Raw genomic sequence first — 18,569 nt, 5'->3', positions numbered from 1 at the left:
AAATTCTACAATGTAAGTCAGTTGAAATTTTGTATCGTTCATTTCTAGCATTTATCCGCCTCCTAATCTCTGCACGCAACTCATGAATGTGATGGGAAAATGCATCGACTCACTTTGAGGTCCGCTGGGTGACTGACATAGGTAACAAATCTATGGGTAGTCTAGGTTTGTAACTACTAACAATCTTAAATGGACTCATACCCGTAGACTTATTAACTGAACTGTTATATGCAAACTCGGCTATTGGCAGGACTAAGTCGCAAGTTTTAATGTGTTCACCCACCAAACATTGTAGTAGATTTTCGAGACTTCGATTTACAACCTCAGTTTGGCCATCAGTTTGAGGATTGTAGGCAGACGAGAACTAGAGTCTCGTACCCATCATATGCTATAATGTCTTTCAAAAATAACTAGTAAACCAGACATCCCCGTCAGACACTATGCTCTTAGGCAAACCATCTAATCGAACTACCCCCTCAAAGAAAATCTTGGCTATGTTGGACGCATCTGAGGTTTTAGAGTAAGGGAGAAAGTGGGCCATTTTTGAGAAACGATCCACGACCACAAAAATGGAATTGTGCTTTTTAATTGTCTTGAGAAGCCCAAGCATGAAATCCATACTGATGTCTTGCCACGATGCGTGTGGCACTGGCAATGGCGTGTACAATTCAGTATTCTGCTTCTTTTGTTTTGCTAGTTGACATGTTCGACATTGCCCTAAAATTTTGGCTACGTCTCGCTTGAGACTTGGCCATTAAAATTGATCCTCCATTAGGACTATGGTCTTATCGCGACCAAAATGACCAGTTATACCTCCAGCATGAAGCTCCCAAATAAGGAAATCTTGGAGGGAAGTGCGGGGAATACAAAGTCGGTCTTCTTTAAAAAGGAAACCATCTTTCAGCACGAACTCACGCGAACTATGCTAGGCACCTAAGAGTGACACGTATGTTCCCCTAAAATCTGGACACATGGGATACTCGTCTTTCAGTTGCTCAAACCCGACAACTTCTATACTCAAGGAGTTGAGCAGTGTCACTCTCCTACTAAGGACATCGGCTGGTTTGTTCTCGATCCCGGCTTTATGTTTTAGGACAAATGAATATTTCTGAAGAACGTTGCCCACTTAACATGCCTTGGGTTAAGCTTCTTTAGAGAATTCAAATACCTCGAAGCCTCGTGATAAGAAAACAAGACAAATTCTTGCGGTAGAAGATAATGACGCCAATGACGTAGCGACTGCACTACCACATAAAATTCTGTCATAGGTGGAATACTTTTGTTTTGCTTCATTCAGTTTCTCACTGAAATAGGCAACTGGATGACCCTCTTGGCTTAGTACTCCTATACCTATGCCTGAAGCATCACACGTTACTTTGAAGACTTTAGAAAAATCTGGAAGACGCATGACGGGAGCCTCTATCATCTTGCCCTTAATATCATTGAATGCCTTAGCTGCGGCCTTAGACCATATGAACTCTCTCTTTTTAATGCAATCAGTAATGGGAGCCATAATAGTGCTAAATCCTCGAATGAATCAACGATAAAATATAGCTAACCCATGAAAGCTTCTCACATCATGTATGTTCCGCGGTTCAGGCCAATCAACTATGGCCTTTACCTTTTTTAAATCTACTCGCATCCCTACAGACGACACTATGAACCCTAAGAAGACAACCCTATCAAACAAGAACGAACATTTCTTAAGGTTCGCACATAACCTCCCCGCCCTCAGGACACTACAGACCTGCCTCAAGTAGTCGAGATGCAGCTCTTTTGTGGTACTATATATGAGTATGTCATTAAAATAAACCACTAAGAACTTCCCCGTAAAGGGTCTCAAAACCTGGATCATCATGCATAAAAGTACTGGGTGCATTAATCAAGCCAAAGGGCATGACCAACCACTCGTACAACTCATCCTTCGTCTTGAAGGCTGTCTTCCACTCATCTCCTGGGCGTATGCGTATCCGGTGATACCCGCTCTTGAGGTCTATCTTGAAAAAAATGGTGGATCTGGCCATCATGTCTAACATATCATCAAGCCTCAGTATCGGAAACTGATACTTAATCGTGATCTTATTAATGGCCCTACTATCCACACACATCCGCCATGTACCATCTTTCTTAGGCGTTAATAGCGCTGGTACGGCACACGGACTCATGCTCTCACGGATGAACCCTTTCGCAGGAGCTTATTTACCTGCCTATGAAATTCTGCATGCTCTGCAAGATTCATCCTATAATGAGGAAGGTTTGGTAAAGTAGACCCCGAGATGAGATCAATGGTATGCTGGATGTTCCGCATAGGTGGAAGCTCATCCGGTAAATCCTTAAGGAATACATCACTGTACTCCTCGAGAACCGAAGTTACCTCAGGGGGTAAATCTACATGAACCTCGGGTGTAACTTCCCTAGCCATTAGGGCGTACACCGTCGAATCATCTTATGTCTCTTTCTCAAACTCTTTTGCATTTATGATATGTAGAGACTTCGGAATAGATTTCCTCACATCCTTCCTTGACTCACTCGTTTTCACATCCCTCATGTGTGAATGTACACACATTCGAGCGATAAAAAATCGTGACATCTCTATTGTATAACCACGGCCTCCCAAGAATGATGTGACCTACATCCATAGGTAAAACATCACACCACAACATGTCTTTATATGAACCGATTTGGATGAGGACTAAATACTGCTGGGACACAAGCATAGAAGGCGTGTCAACCCAAGAAACTTTGTAAGGTTGAGGGTGAGGGATGGGCTTCAAACCCAAACGAGTGACTGTTCTAGCGGAGACCACGTTGGTCCAACTACCACTATCCACGATGACTTTGCAATTTTTGTCACCACTCTTGATAAACGCGTAGAAAATTGTGCTTCTGCGCTAATCATCACTCTCTTTGGCTTGCACCAAAGCACATCTAACTATAGCTAGTGGTGCAGTCTCCGGTTCTTCTTCTTTATAATCACTAGCACCTATCTCTAGATGATATTCCTCAACTTCATAATCACCCATGTCATCCGCTTTTTCATTTGACTTGTCTATGACTAAGGCTTTCCCGTGAGTCTTTACCGTGCACTGGTATGCGAAATGACTTGTACCTCCATACTCATAACATCTCAAGTGACTACCACTGCCAGGATTGGCACCAAGGACACCTTTGCCCTTATCATCCTTAGGCTTAGGTGGTGCACTAGCTTACGCCTTAGGCTAACTTCCAATGTTAGGTTTGGTTCCCTGAAAACTAGATCTAATAGTAGAGTCTCGGGACTCAAAGCGCCTCGTGATAGGAGACTTTAGGTAAAGCTCTAACTCTTGTACAACTTGGTAAGCTTGATCCAAGTCACTCACTACATGGGTCATAATCTCACGCTGCAGATCCATGCGAAGACCCACCTTGAAACGCGCCAACGTCACTAAGGGATCTTCCTGAATATCACACCACATCATATACTCCTCAAATTTTGTGATATAATTTGCAACCAACATAGATCCTTGGTGTAATACTTGTCATTGATCTAGGAGCTTTTGACGATAAGAAAGGGGAAGATATTTTTCTTTTAATAGTTTTTTCATCTCTACCCAATGGGCGACTGGGACACCTCCTGATCTCTCGATCCTACGCTCCGTATTTGTTCAAAACAATTTTGCTTGACCCACAAGTTTCATTTTCGCAAACCACACCTGTTAGTTCTTAGACATCTCATACCATTCGAAATAATGGTCCATGTCCACTAACCAATCAAGGAATGCTTTTGGGTCAAGACGCCCATCAAAACTAGGAGCATCTACTTTAACACTCTTTAAGACCCTCTCATCGACATTATAACGGTCTTGATACTCGATAACGGGCTGCAGATTTCGCGCCCCTCCACGTCCTACCCCTCGGCCACATGCTCCATGACCTCTACCACTATTTCCTACCCGTTCCTCAACTACTCCCCTTACGTGAGGCTGCTCATCCCCTCCAATGTCGGAGATTTCTCTTAGAGACGCTTCTATCGAATTCATACATGTATTCGTGTTCCTAGATTATGCCTCAATGGCGGCCAAACGTTGGTTGATCGTGTTCATCATCTCAGTCAACTGTTCCATATTGAAAATCCGGTGTAAACCAAATCCTCTACCAGTCTGAGTGGGCATACACAACAAGACTCAACTTAGGTTTCCTAAAACACGACTCTAAGAGATTGTTTTGACATGAGACTATGGACACCAATGGTCCTAACCTTTAGAATTATGCAAATGTGGAAAATTTCAGATGTAGACTCTTCTTCTTCTTCTTCTTCTTCTTCTTCTTCTTCTTCTTCTTCTTCGTCTTCCTCTCTCTCTCTCTCTCTCTCTCTCTCTCTCTCTCTCTCTAATAAAATGCAAATCTGAAAATTTCAGATCTAAACTCTATATGCTATGCATGAAACCCTAGAAAAAAAAATATAAAAATAAAACTCTAGACTCTTGATAACTTGATCTAAGACGACCTAATGCAATAACCTAGGCTCTGATACCAATAATTGATGGACGACAGCCTAATCCAACCTTAAATGAGCATGGTATTTGAAAAGGGCAGATTTACGCAATCTTAAAAAATCAAATAAAATATCAGCCTTATACATAATAAACGCAAGAAAGAAATAAGGTTAATATATCATTTATTACGGCCATCCATCACAAACACGAAGTATTGAATTTTAAAATCTGAGTTTAGTTGGATCCGGCGAAAGATAGAACTTTCGTCTTGCAATAGGTCCATCCAATGATCCAAGTGGATTTTCTAATCCAGAAAATAGGAATTTCCTGGATTAAGAAATTTGGAAAATTCAGAAAAGAATTGGTGGTTCTTCAAATTTAGATTTGGGTGATGGGTTTTATGTGGGGATGAAACTCCTTTGATATCTAATGATTTAAATAAAAAGAAACAAGATCGGCTTCTAGATCTAAAGATTTTAGGGGAAAAGGAAGAGAATAGGGTTAAAGAAAAAGAGTACCTTGAGAAAAGAAAGAAGGAGAAAGAAGTAGGGGATGAGAAATCACTTCCCTGGGCTTCACGCCCTCTTCCAATCACTGAAAGTCGAAGAGGAAATCGTTAGAAGCAAAAAAGCTCTCTTTTTCTTTCATAAACATAACATAACATGCTATAAGTTTAGGACAACCCTCATAAATTCGTAATTACATGAAAATACCAAAATACCCCTACTAAAAAAAGTTTCAAAAAAACAAGAAATTTGCACAAAATTGTGTGCAAACTGTCTCAAAACTTAAATAAATCAAATGTTCATAAACTAAATGCAAATTTAAGATGCTCGATGGACCCCGATGATAACGTCGTGAAGGTGGTGTAATGAAGGTGGGCCGTGACGATCCAATGGTCTGATCACACCATCCTCACGATCTAGTAGTCTAAATATCTCCTTTAAGCAACTTACATATGTCACGAACACATGTGTAAGGTCTTCAACTTCTAAAGACCTGACCCATACTCATCATCTAACCACATTGATACGGGTAACGCACGCTTCCTGCGCTGATATACTTTAAATGGCCTGATGTCCGCATCACTATTGGAGCAGAGAGGTCTAATCACCCCTCTGATTCTATAGTTAAGATAGCCCTGGATTACGATTAATGGCTTGGACTCTACTTCTCTCTATTTTCTTTTTAGGATTCAGAACTACTTGATGTCGTTTACGAGGGATCCCCATCCCTATTTAAAGGGAAGGGTCGAGTAGTTTGGATGAGGTTGGTAGTTATACCATCTCATCCAATCTCATCCTATCCCAATCTCATCTACAATTGAATTTAATTTTGAATTCAAAATTTAAAATTCAACTTAAACATCCAAGAGAAATTGGAAGGAGGGTATACAAAGGGAAACTTGTCTGGGACTCACCCACAAGTGGGCTCCATGGGCCCATGTCCAACATTGTATAGAGATGAACTCAGGGTGGTCCACCCTCTTTTAGGCAACCCATATTTACCTATTTTGATGCACTTCAAAAAGCTATTCTTGTGAGTCGCAAATCTCCATAGACATTTCCAAGCAATGCTCAGATTCATCTTCAGGTCTTTGATACCAACACCCCTTGCCTCATGATCTAAGAAATCTTATTGGAGCCTCTCACGATTGATAATGCTCGTTTGACATTGAAAGAGGGACAAACTAAATAGGCATGTTTGACAAGGCCATTTTGATTAGGGTAATTATTGCGACCTAGAGATAAGTATTTTCCTTTCCAAGCAAAAACTATTCTCTCCACTCTTTCCACTACATCATTTCACAGACACTTGGCAGGTTTCCCTATGCATAATGGCAGACCAACATATATCGTCGGGAGTTTTCCAACCATGCAACCAAATTCCTTAGCCAATATGTCCGCACACCCTCCTCTAGCCGAATCCCAATCATCTCACTTTAATGCACATTGATCTTTTGGCCTTAGACCACTTCAAAGCGTGTCAACACGCTTCTTAGTTTAACCACTTTTCACCACACAAAGAAGAGTGTCTTCAATGTAAATAGTACATTGTTATCTTGCAAAAAGAGGAGTCTTGTTGATCATAATCAACCTATGGAATAGACTATTAGATAGTGCTTGATTGTAATCAACCTATGTAATAACCTATTATAATCATGCCTGTGGGAGTTTTTGTGCTCCCATTGCTGGTCCCAAGCCCAGATAGAGGAGGGTCGCATCAGTTTGGCAGCCAGTGTCAAACTTTTGCACAAACATCCATTATGTACCTGGACCGGAACAGGATTCATGTAGCCAACCCCAATTAGTTGGGATAAGGCTTAGATGATGATGATGTCTTTGAATTCCATCATACACTATTTAGCACTTCATCCAAATGCTACCTTAACATTTCAATTGAAGTCAATAAGGTCACCTATTTCCCAATGGGAAGTGACTGGTCACCAATATCTGAGAAAAGTGAATGAACATTGTCAATGTGAGCTAGGCATGAGATGCATTATTGTAGAATAGTTCTTTGTTTTGATATATGGTATACTTCTACGTCGTAGGTGCAATTTATTCTTGATTTTCATATTGTTCATTTCATTGAGCTCCAAAGGAAGATCTCTATCATTAATAGTGATTTCCAAAGCTATGTTTGCTTGAATACCCATTTTGGAAATGTCTGGGGCTTAGGATGGGTAAATATTCTTATCAGGTGATTTCTCGGACATGGCAAACTGCCCACAAGATGAAGGCACAAAGAGGCAATCCAATCGATCCCAGTGGAGCTGTCAATGACAATTTCCGAATCAAACGGTACATTGCAAAGTACACGATAAATCCTGCAATAGCTAATGGAATTTCTCAGTATGTTGGTTCAATTGAGGTATGCATACATTATTTATCATTTTGACTCTTTCCAATTTTGGTTCTTTTTTTTTTCTTTTTTTTTTTTTCATTTAAAGTTTGAATGTGTTTATTTTGCATTTAGATTTCCAAGTTCCATATTTAGTAAAACTATGTTGATGTATAAAGGATGTGCATAGTGTGTCCTAACACCCCACCATCGAAGTATGGCCCATTGTTTGGTTGTTGGTGATCCAGCCCATGATCTGATGGGTCCCACTATGATGGGAAATGCTCCAAAGTCTTGCAGACGAGAAGATCCTAGCAGTCTAATCTTTGGTCTTTTTACCAGACCATTTCCTTTTTCTTTTCTTTTTTTCCTTGAGATGTCTGTTTCTAGTCCCTGACTGAAGTGCTAGGATATTCTATTCTGGGAGATATTTAGCGCATTCTCCATCCACAGTGAGTCCATCAGATTAACAGTCTCGACCACTGAACTGTGGGGTGGGTGGTGCCACTTTTATATGGACTGTGCTTCAGGGAACTATCTCCTGGAAGATATTTAACGCATCCTTCATCCATGGTGGGTCCATCATATCAACAGTCTGGACCAATTAAACTGTGGGTGCCACTTCTATGTGGATTGATTGCCTCAGGACACTACCTCCTGATGCATCCGGATCTGTAATTTCTCTAAGGATGGATAGTTGCTTTTATGATGTAAAGTGTAGCCACCTGAAATCAAGTCTTCATCAAACCTCATTTCAGTATATGGTGCTTGTTCTCTTTTTTGGGTGTTTTTTTCTTTTCCTTTTTCTTTGCTGTTGTTCTTTTGTATATTTTTTTTTTCTTTGGCCTTACTAAAGTGATTCATCTTTCAAAGAAAGTATATGGTGCGCTGTACAGGTCGAAGTCACAGTTCCAATACAGCTATATGTGCTCTAAAAACATTTTAATGCTGCAGAACGGGAAAATGGCGGATCTTGTTTTGTGGAAACCGTCATTTTTTGGTGCGAAGCCGGAAATGGTGATCAAAGGTGGAGCAATTGCATGGGCCAATATGGGTGATCCAAATGCTAGCATCCCTACTCCTGAACCGGTAATATATATTTTCTTTTGCTCTGTTTGCATGCTTGCTGCTGATAGCATATGCTGCAAGCATTTTTCTTTCTGCTCAAAATTTAGAATCTCAATAATGCATCACAGTGTATGCAACAACATAAGATATTTGTTGCTAATCCCTCATGTTACACTGCTAATTTTGAGTTTCTTTATCTGGACTTCACAGCTTTATGTATTTATATTTTGGTGGTTGGAGAGGATTGATTCTGAGAACTCAACATTACTAATACCTTATCGGGCTTGACTGCTATTCGTGTCTTACTGTCAAAATTGAACCATAACATTGGATCAATTTCTTTTGGGGAGCCACAATCACCCCTTCATTTTCTTATGGCCCACTTTCTGTTTTGGCAATTTAGTACGAAAGCATACTGTTTCAATTGGGAAAAACCAGAAAGTTCGTTACCGAGACTTTCATTTCATCCATGTAACAAATGTGTGTAAGATCCAAACCGGTCATTAGGTAGGCCCGACCTTGGATTGGTCATATCGCAAAGTTCACACCGATTGGCCAATCCTAACCCCTGATTCAAGTATTTCTAGGACAAAAATGGATGATCAAAGGAACTTTGGTTGACTTCTCTATACCCATGTTTATCTTTCCTCAAAATTCCTCCTGAAGAATGGTTAGGATTGTCAGGTTGGTGTGATTTTGGGGTATGGCCTATCAATGTATTATTCTAGCTCATTTCAATTCCCAAAATAGAAAATGGGTGTATGTGAATTGTTAAATTTAATAGTGTTATAGAAAATCAGGAAAGGAGATAAGAATAGTTAGATGGAGATAAGCATGGGGAGATAAGAACAGTTGCATGAAGGTAAGAATAGCTACAAAAGATAAATACAAGCATATGGTGCTCTACAGGAGCACTGAAGGCTGTCCGCATAATGTGTTGTTGTTTCTAACAAAAATCAACCAGGGTGGGCGTAGCCCCCCCCCCCCCCCCCCAACAATTCTAGCAACATTTCGGCTGTTTAGACCATACATATTCAATCATTCCCAAGGGAGAAGAAGACGAAGGTTGGTTTAAATTCTTCTCATGAGTAGTTTGATGTAATCCAGCTTTAGGATAGAACCAAGTTGCAACTATATAGCTTTCCTTATACGGAAAATGCGTAACTAGGTGTATAATATACTTAACTTTACAGAAAACTCACGTTGTAGGACATGCATTGGTCTCAGTTCAATGCAAAAAGTATTTTTTAATCTTCTTCTTCTTCTTCTTCTTCTTTTTTTTTTTTTTTTTTTTTTTTTTTTTAAATTTTAAATTTTAAATTTTATAAATTTGTTGGAATCATTTATATACCATTTATGTAGTTTCAATTATTTATGTGAATCCATCTTCATATTTTTGTATACCATGCCTTCATAAACAACGATAGGTATTTTAATTCTGTCACCTGTATATCATATTTCCATAGGAGTGTCGCCGTGGTGGGATTTCTAGAGTATCAGTATCTATCGTTTATATGGTTGGCAGCAGATGAGAAAAGAGATGTCATTTAAACACCATAAACTTTAATTTCTGTTCAAGGGCATGTTTATATTTGTGAAAAGCATGGGAAAAGAAATAGTTTTTTTTTTTTAAAAAAAAAAATTTAATTTTTTTATTTTAATGAGATTTCTTAGAAACTCTGGGTCTTGTGTCCATCTGTTGATTGGCTAAACAAAAATTATCTCGAAAAAAATTTCCTGCTAGTTACTAGCATGTGGTAGATTAGCACAAGTGGCACATGTGGGATGTTGTAAGATGGATGGTGGCACATGTAGGGTGCTTGAAGCTTAATGGTGGTACCCCTGGCACATGTTGGATGCTTGAAGCTATATGGTGACACATGGCACAAGTGACACATTGTCACATTTGACACATGTGAGCACTTGAAGGTAGATGGTGGCACATGTGCACACGGGAACATGGGCACATGTGTCATGTTGTCACATTTGGCACATATGGAGAGAATGAAGATGGATGATGAAATTAGAGGGAAGGTGCCACTGTTGCAGCGGACCAACAGCAAGTGCACGGTGCATCGATGACTTGTGGAAATGTCATGAGAGTTGGTATTAGAGCATGGTTTCAAAGATCAAGTCATGGTTAGTGGAAATCCTTAGGCCAGTACTGTGGGGAGTTTTGGGGAAAGATAAGTCTAGGTTCTCCTGATCAAATAGATAGTTCACTTGAAAATAAATTTCTTAATTTTCCAACAAAAAAGAGTAAGTGGGAAATGGTGTTTCCCACAAATTCCCACAAAGAAAGGCCTCACAAAAGTGAAAATAGAATTTCATGGGAAATGGTCTGGCCTTTCCTTTCAGTGAATCGAACCAGGCCCTAAAAGAAACTGAAAAAGCACATGGAGGAAAATAGTCAGAAATAGTCAGACTGTTAATGGGCTGTGAGTGGGCAAAGAAAAATCAGATTTTTTAGTAGGGTCAGCTTGATAGCACCACCCCAACCAGTTCAACATCTGGACCCAATCAGACTCCAGGCCGTGCCTGTTGATGGTTCTAAATATAGTAAAATGGTAGGGAAGGGTAGATGGGACTGAGACCTTTAATTTCAATAAAATCCCTTCCCCTTTTGTATGCACATGAATTCATGGGTGGTTACCAGTCCAGTCTCTCTTCAGTTCCATCTCGTTTGAAATTTTAAAGCAGAAGCAATTGCAGGTGATTATGAGGCCGATGTTTGGCGCATTCGGCAAGGCTGGAAGCTCCAACTCCATTGCATTTGTCAGCAAGGCAAGTCATCTCTCTTTATTATCTATTCATTTCCCCTTCTTTTTTTTTTTACAATGTTCTACCAGCCCCATTGTATGTTTGGGCCAGTATCCTTTACTGGCAGGGCCCCCCCTTTTAAATGATTCAGATCCTTCATCTGGTGGGTCAACCATGGGTGGGTGATGTACCAAAAATCTCCTCTACTGAACATGCCAGCCATCGAATTGGTTTGATTTTTCGCTCTGCAAATGCTGTTTTTTTAAACCATCCATTTGCTATCCAGAGATCAAATGGCTGGTATTCCCCAACTTAGGTGCTTTGTGCCCCATCTACATCCACCAGGTGAACCATCTGGATCGTGCTAAGACACTACTAATTTAGGCTGGGCACTGTATATTGTACATGGAATTTGCAAATCTCACCTCAACTAATAAATCTGTCCTATATTCTAAAACTGCTGTTGGGGTGCATATTAGGCTGCCAAAGAGGCTGGGATCGGAAATGAGTACGGACTCAAAAAGAGGGTGGAAGCTGTTGGAAATGTGCGCTGCCTTACCAAACTAGACATGAAGCTAAATGCCGCTCTACCCAAGATTGAGGTGGACCCCGAGACATACACAGTCACTGCAGACGGTGAGGTTCTTTCCTGCAGTGCGGTAACCACAGTTCCCCTATCTCGAAACTACTTCCTCTTTTAGAATAACCAGACTAACCAGGTTTCGATCTCAAACTCTGTTTGTATGTGTTGTCCATGTTGCCTTTCCAATAAGAAATAACATTAACGAATAATTAAGCAAAAAGTTGAGATTAAGGTTCCAGAATACCCCTCTCTCTCTCTCACTCTCTCTCTCTCTCTCTCTCTCTCTCTACATATATATATATATATGAGGTCGAGCTATGTGGGCCCCACCGTGATGTGTGACGAACATCTACCTCATCAGTCAGATGAACCATTCCATGGTGGGCCACAGGCATAAAAATCAGTTCAATCCATGAATTAGGTGGGCCACACCACACACAACAGTTGAGAGGGATTACCTGCCCATTAAAACTTTCATGATTATTTATTAGGCCCACTGAGCCGTGGTTTACAAATCCAGCCAATCCATTGTGTGTGTCCCACTTGGATGAGGGTGATGAGGGTCAGACCAAGTTTCGGCTGCATCCAAAACTCAGGTGGGCCCCACAAAGTGCTTTTATATGATTTAGGCATGTATTCACATGGTTTTGGATGGTACGGCCCACCTGAGTTCCATATATGGCCGATTTTTGGGATATCCAATAACCTAAAGGGGACCCATCAAATGCACGGTGTTAATGTCCGACACATCACAGTGGGGCCCACACAGCTCGACCTCATGGGAAGTTCCCATGAGGTCGACCTTGTAGGACCATTTCCCATATGTGTGTGTGCGCGCGCGCGCCCGCACATACATACATATATATCCAATAAAACTACTTTATATATTTAAACTCATAGATAATTCTTTTAATTATGATTTATTAAGTATCAAGTTGAGTCGGGTGGTCTTCGAGTCGACCCAACCCAGCTAAACATCGAGTCTTGAGTTGTTAGGTTTTCTTACTATGTTGGGTCCACCAGAAGAACGGTTACAGTCATTGTGTGTGGACCCATGTTCACTGTAGTTTATAGAACACCGCAATTAGGGAGGTTCATGCCAGTTACATGCCTTTATAGGTCTGTAGCAGCAAAAATATTACTCAAGATGGCAATGGGTACAATAACCAGACAGATTTTCAGGTCGGACCCGCCATGGACCACCCTTGGTCCTGATTTTAGGCCCTCTAGTGAATGGTCTGGATCAGTCTCAGGTTCAACTAAAAATTTCCATTGTTTACAATCGTTCCATATATGCTGGGTGAATTTGGGCCCAATTAAGAAACGTGCTAATGCAGCCCAGCCCCATACCATGCCAAATTATTAATGCTGTTTAAAGAGTAAGTCTAGGGGTGGTAATGGGTTGGGGTCAGTCCAAACTGGACCCATTTACTAAATGGTCCAAGAATTCTTGCCCAAACCCAATCCATGATCCATTACTCCAAACCTACCCAGCCCACTTTAAAATTCATCAAGCCTGGGCTGGTCCGACCCAGGCCGACCCATCTAATTGTAAATGGGTCTGACTTAATTGACCCGATCCAATCGGCTGCTATGCAACTCAAGTTTAAGAATGCAATATGACACTAAGGTTATGGACAACCAAGCCCAGTCAGTGGATATGTACCTGCATTAAATTACTCATCCAAAGTTTTCTTCTTTATTTTGTTTCGGGTTTTGGTTTGCGTCGGATCGGACTGTCCGTCCCAACTCATTAATAACTTATATGGTCGGATTGAGTTGGGTTCAACCCAAGCCTGACCCATTTACTTAAATGGTTCATGTTTCTAGCCCGAGTCTGACCTCACTTCCTTTTTAGCATGTTCTGGACCCACCCTGGTCAACCTGACCTAATGCCCAATTGAATTGAATATGAACATTCAGTATAATCAGGTCATGTGGTAGCCACAATAGTTACCAACGCTGCAGTTTTTTTATGACCTACAGCTACTACTGCAATTGAGAGCCTAATTCCTTTTTAGGTGGCACATGTGGGTTGCTTGAAATTAATACTAGCACACGTGGGTTGCTTGGGGATGCATGAATCTTAAACATGGAAGGTGGCATATGTACATGTGGGCGTTGGCATGTGTGGCACATGTGGAGCACTTGAAAGTTGATGAAGGTGAATAATCTTGCTAGCCGCACATTGATACGATCTTCATCTCTCAAAATGATATTTCCACAAAATTTCAGAGAACTTCTCACCTACCTCAGCCACATGCTATGTTTATGGCTACATCTTTCCTTCGAAAGAGTTACTCGCAGAAGCACCTAGTGTGGCCTGCCTAATGAGTGGATCAACCTGACTTCAGTGCCATGTGATCAAACATCTAAATGTCCAATTGTTCCTATCAAGTGGACCTCATGTTGCTATTAGTTGTTCCAATGAGAGCTCATGTCATTGATATAGATAACACAAGATCTGACGGAGGTTGATGGGGACAAGCAGTAGTCGTGTTGTCCTAATCATCATAAGTGGTAACATCCAAAAATGGAAGAGGAGGTAGTAGACAATGAGGGGATGTGGATTATACAATAAGGAACATTTTCTAAGAAGGTTAGATCCCGAGAAATATTATACCATACAATAAGGAACATTTTCTAAAAAGGTTAGATCCCGAGAAATATTATACCTATACATTGATCACTGGATAGCACCACTTGTACGCATTTTGGGAAAATGAATATTGAAGGAATACACACTTTATAGACAATAGTGAGAGTTCATCGTGTTCAAAACCATCGACATAAATAAAAGAGGTGCATCCAAGACCTTGAAAGGTAAAATGAATGAAGGAGAATCTTGCTCGAGTAGTTGAAAATGGTAACTCTTTACAGGTGTTGAAGAAGGCATTCTTTGATCGTATAGGCAACCATCATGACTTCTTCATCCCATTATGTCGAGGGAACAACCATCCCAATTAGCATGGATGGAGTGACTTCCAACAAATGATTTTTTTTTTTTCGTTTAGAAACCCATTTTGTTGGCAAGTATAAAAACATGATATTTGATATTTGGATCTGAATCATGATTTTTAAAGAAAAAAAATTATAATTTTTAACATATATTATATAGCATTGTTTTATTAAAATTTCTTAAGTGTTGGGGAACCGCAAAAGTAAATCCCGAATTCAAATCACATAATGAAAGACAAGCGTAAACAAATCATGCGTAAGAACACATAATTTTACATGGAAAGCCCTCGTGGGAAAAAACCATGGCATAAAGTGACAACAAATCCACTATGAAACGAATTATAAGTGATTGATCTTACTTACGGATGCGAAAACTCTTCTTCTCTCTTCCAAACCTTAGAATCGATTTAGCCCTTATTGTTCTTCACTAATCCCGCAATTACATCCATATATATATATATATATATATATATTGTTATACCTAGAATAGGAAACAAATCGTGCAATTAAGCAAAACTATACGCGTCATTAATTAATGCATTTATCGATATCGATCAATAAATCATTGGTCAATTGAGCACCCATGTTTGATCAATCAAACATGTTCAAAACTGTCTAGAGAGTTTTTTTGGTTTTTCTGAATTATGTTAATCGATCGAACATGTCCAAAACTGTCCAAAGAAAATTTTATTTAATTCAAGGTTTACTAAATTGATTAACCAGGTTGTTCAATTGATTGAGATCTCCTGTTTATGACAAATCGAAGACATCTAGACAACAATCTCCATCATGACTTCAATCATCATGAATCAAGTTTTAACTCTAATCGTCTCAATTATAGCTTCCCTATCATTATCGTCTTTCGTGCACACTCCATCTTCATCAAACCTTTGCCAAACCTAGAAAAGTTGAACAAAATTTGAACTTCTCTACGGGAACCACCTTTGTAAGCATATCCGTCGAATTCACACTCGTGTGGATCTTCACGAGAGTAACACTGCCTTCTTCAAACACCTGTTAGATAAAATAATGATGGATATCAATATGTTTAGCATGAGAATAGTAAACTGTATTCTCTGCCAAGTTGATCGCGTTTTCACTGTCATAATTAACTGGCATGATATCTTACTAAAGCCTCAACTCATTCATCATTCCATGCAACCAAACACCTTCCTTAAAAAGCCTCTGTTACTACCATATACTCAGCTTCGGTTGTGGAAAGAGCAACCACAAACTAAAGCTTCGACATCCAACTGATTTCTCCACTCGACGGTACAAACGAGTAACTGAAAATCAACCTTCCGTTGTCCACATTCTTAGCATAATTGGCGTCCACATAGCCTACCAAATTTTCCTTTAATTTTTTAAATGTCAAGACGTGGTCTGCTGTACCTCATAAATAACGAAGTAGTCATTTCACTGTCTCTCAATGCTGCTTGCTGGGTCATTTGACATGTATTTGCTCACGACATTGACTGCATGTGAAATATTCGATCTCATAGAGACCATGACATACATCAAACTATTAACCGCGTTCAAGTAGGGCACATGATACATAAAATGTTTTTCTTCATTTGTAATGAGGCATTGCTCTAAAGAAAGCCGAAAGTAAGTAGTGTGGGGTGTGTTAACTGATTTATCTTTGTCAATCCCAAACTAGACCACACCTTCTCAAGGTATTCTGCATGAGACAGTTGTAACCTGCTCTTCTCCCTATATCTGTGTATATCAATGTCAAAAATCATCTTTGTAGCCCCAAGATCTTTCATTTCGAATGTCCCTGATAACTAAGTTTCAATATATTGATCTCAGACATGCTCTGGCTAGCGATAAACATGTCATCAATATATAATACTAGTATAATAAATTCTCCATTACTCAGTGCCTTGAAGTAGACACAATAATTATATTCACTTTCGGTAAACCGCTAACTCACCATGAAAGTATTAAATTTCTTATACCATTACCTAGATGACTGTTTCAGGCCATACAATGACCTTCTCAATCTGCAAACCTTATTCTCTGACCCTTGCACCTCAAACTACTCTAGTTGCTTCATGTAAATCTAGTCTTCCAACTCCCTATGTAGGAAAGCAATATTCGCATATATTTGTTCCAGTTCCAAATTGTATTGGGCAACCAACACCAACACAAATCAGATAGATACCTGCTTGACAATCGATGCAAATATCTCATTGAAATTGTCACTTTCTTTCTAAGCATACCCATTCGCAACCAATCTCGCCTTGTATTTGTCATGTTTCTTCATATAAATTCACTTACATCTGATCGCTTTATACCTAAAGGGAAGTTCCACCAGCTCCCACGCCTCATTTTTTTTTATAAAAAATCCATCTTGTTTTGCATTGCCACCATCCACTTATCAGCATTTGGGTCATCTAGTGCTTTCTGAAAAGTAGATGGATCTCTCTCATCTGTAATGAAAATGAATGAAATATTTGTGTTATCTTTATATCTTGTTTGTAATGTACGATCTGTCAGTGGATTTTTCTTCACAGGTAGCTACTCTACCTACTTATTTACCTCTTCTTACAGCTCGACTTCTTCCCATGTCTCACCTTTTTTTACTTTGACATCAATAGCTACTGATTTTTTTCTATTTTCTTTTATTCATCCTTACGGAACAAGGAATCTTCATCAAACCTAATGTCATGATTAATCGTAATCTTTCGTGTGACCTGATTATATAATCTGTATCTCTTCACACCATCACTATAGTCAATAAAGGTGCACTTCTCTGCCATTTGGTCTAGCTTATCTCTCTACTGACGGTATATGAGAGTAAACGTCACAACCAAATATTCGAATCCTTGAGTAGTCTACATCATGATCACTCCATACTTCTTTTACAATCGATCGATTTAGACGAAGACCAATTCACTAAGTAGTAAGTTGTGTTAATGGCCTCAGTTCATAGCTCCTTGCCTAATCCAGCATCGCTTAACATACTTTGAGTTCTCTCTAAGAGTCTAATTCATACGTTCTACTGCACCATTTTGCTTTGGTGTGCCTAATTGTGTTATGTCGTACGATCCCCTCATCTTTATAAAACCGATTGAAATCATTTTAAGTGAATTCTCCATCATTTTGTCCTCATTTTTTTCAACTTTCGCCTTATCTACTTTCCCATCCTTTTCCACATCTTGAAGGTGACAAAAACGTCAAATTTATGCTTCATAAAGTAAACTCAAACTTTTTTAGAGTAGTCATCTATGAATGAGACAAAAAACATTGACCTTCATTCAGAAAGAATAGGCAATGACCCCCATACATTCGAATGCACATAATCTAAAACACCCTTACTTGCATGTTTTTCAAATTTAAAAGATAATCATAATTGTTGATCATATATACAATGCTCGCATATATTAAAATCAATACTTTTAAAAGTAGGAATCAAACAACGATTAGAAAGTATATTCATATTGTGCTTGCTCATCTGTATAGGCGTGCATACCACAAACGAGCTGATGTGGACTCCGCTACAAACGTTGCACCACCCATTTCAATATTCTCAATCAACTTTAAAGGTCGCTCCACTGCGCTTTTATTACAATGAGTGCCCACTCTGAAACCTTCAGGACACAATCAAATACGGTCAACTTGCACCCAACTGCATTAAGAGCTCATAGGGATATTAGATTCTTTTTTAGTTCACGAATCTGTCTTACATCCGTTAAGATACACTCCGTTCTATCAAATATCTTAATGCGCACTGATTTGATTCCAACAACCTTAAAGACAAAGTCGTTGCCTACAAATACATGGCCACCATTGTACTCATTATAACTAGTGAACCAACTCCTTTGAAAAGTCACGTGATATGAAGCCCCCAAATCTAAAATTCACTCATTTATGAG

At 39.5% G+C, this 18,569-nt stretch overlaps 1 protein-coding gene across 4 annotated transcripts in view; it reads left to right on the top strand.

Moving 5' to 3' along the window:
• Positions 1-11,973, top strand: part of LOC131246300 (urease) — a 76,413-nt gene extending 64,440 nt beyond the window's left edge. For 3 of the 4 annotated variants that reach the window (XM_058246262.1, XM_058246263.1, XM_058246265.1), the window contains 4 exons: positions 7,179-7,349; positions 8,274-8,408; positions 11,100-11,171; positions 11,627-11,973. In XM_058246262.1, coding sequence (XP_058102245.1) covers positions 7,179-7,349; positions 8,274-8,408; positions 11,100-11,171; positions 11,627-11,848 — 600 coding nt within the window. In that variant the 3' untranslated portion in view covers positions 11,849-11,973. The remainder of the gene's footprint in view (positions 1-7,178; positions 7,350-8,273; positions 8,409-11,099; positions 11,172-11,626) is intronic. The other variant, XM_058246264.1, reaches the window with a different exon arrangement.
• The last annotated feature ends 6,596 nt before the right edge of the window (positions 11,974-18,569 follow it).

Source organism: Magnolia sinica, chromosome 5 (genome assembly GCF_029962835.1).
Source record: "Magnolia sinica isolate HGM2019 chromosome 5, MsV1, whole genome shotgun sequence".
NCBI classification, from domain to species: Eukaryota; Viridiplantae; Streptophyta; class Magnoliopsida; order Magnoliales; family Magnoliaceae; genus Magnolia; species Magnolia sinica.
The sequence above is the reverse complement of the archived record's forward strand: the minus strand, read 5'-3'. Positions and strand labels throughout refer to the sequence as shown.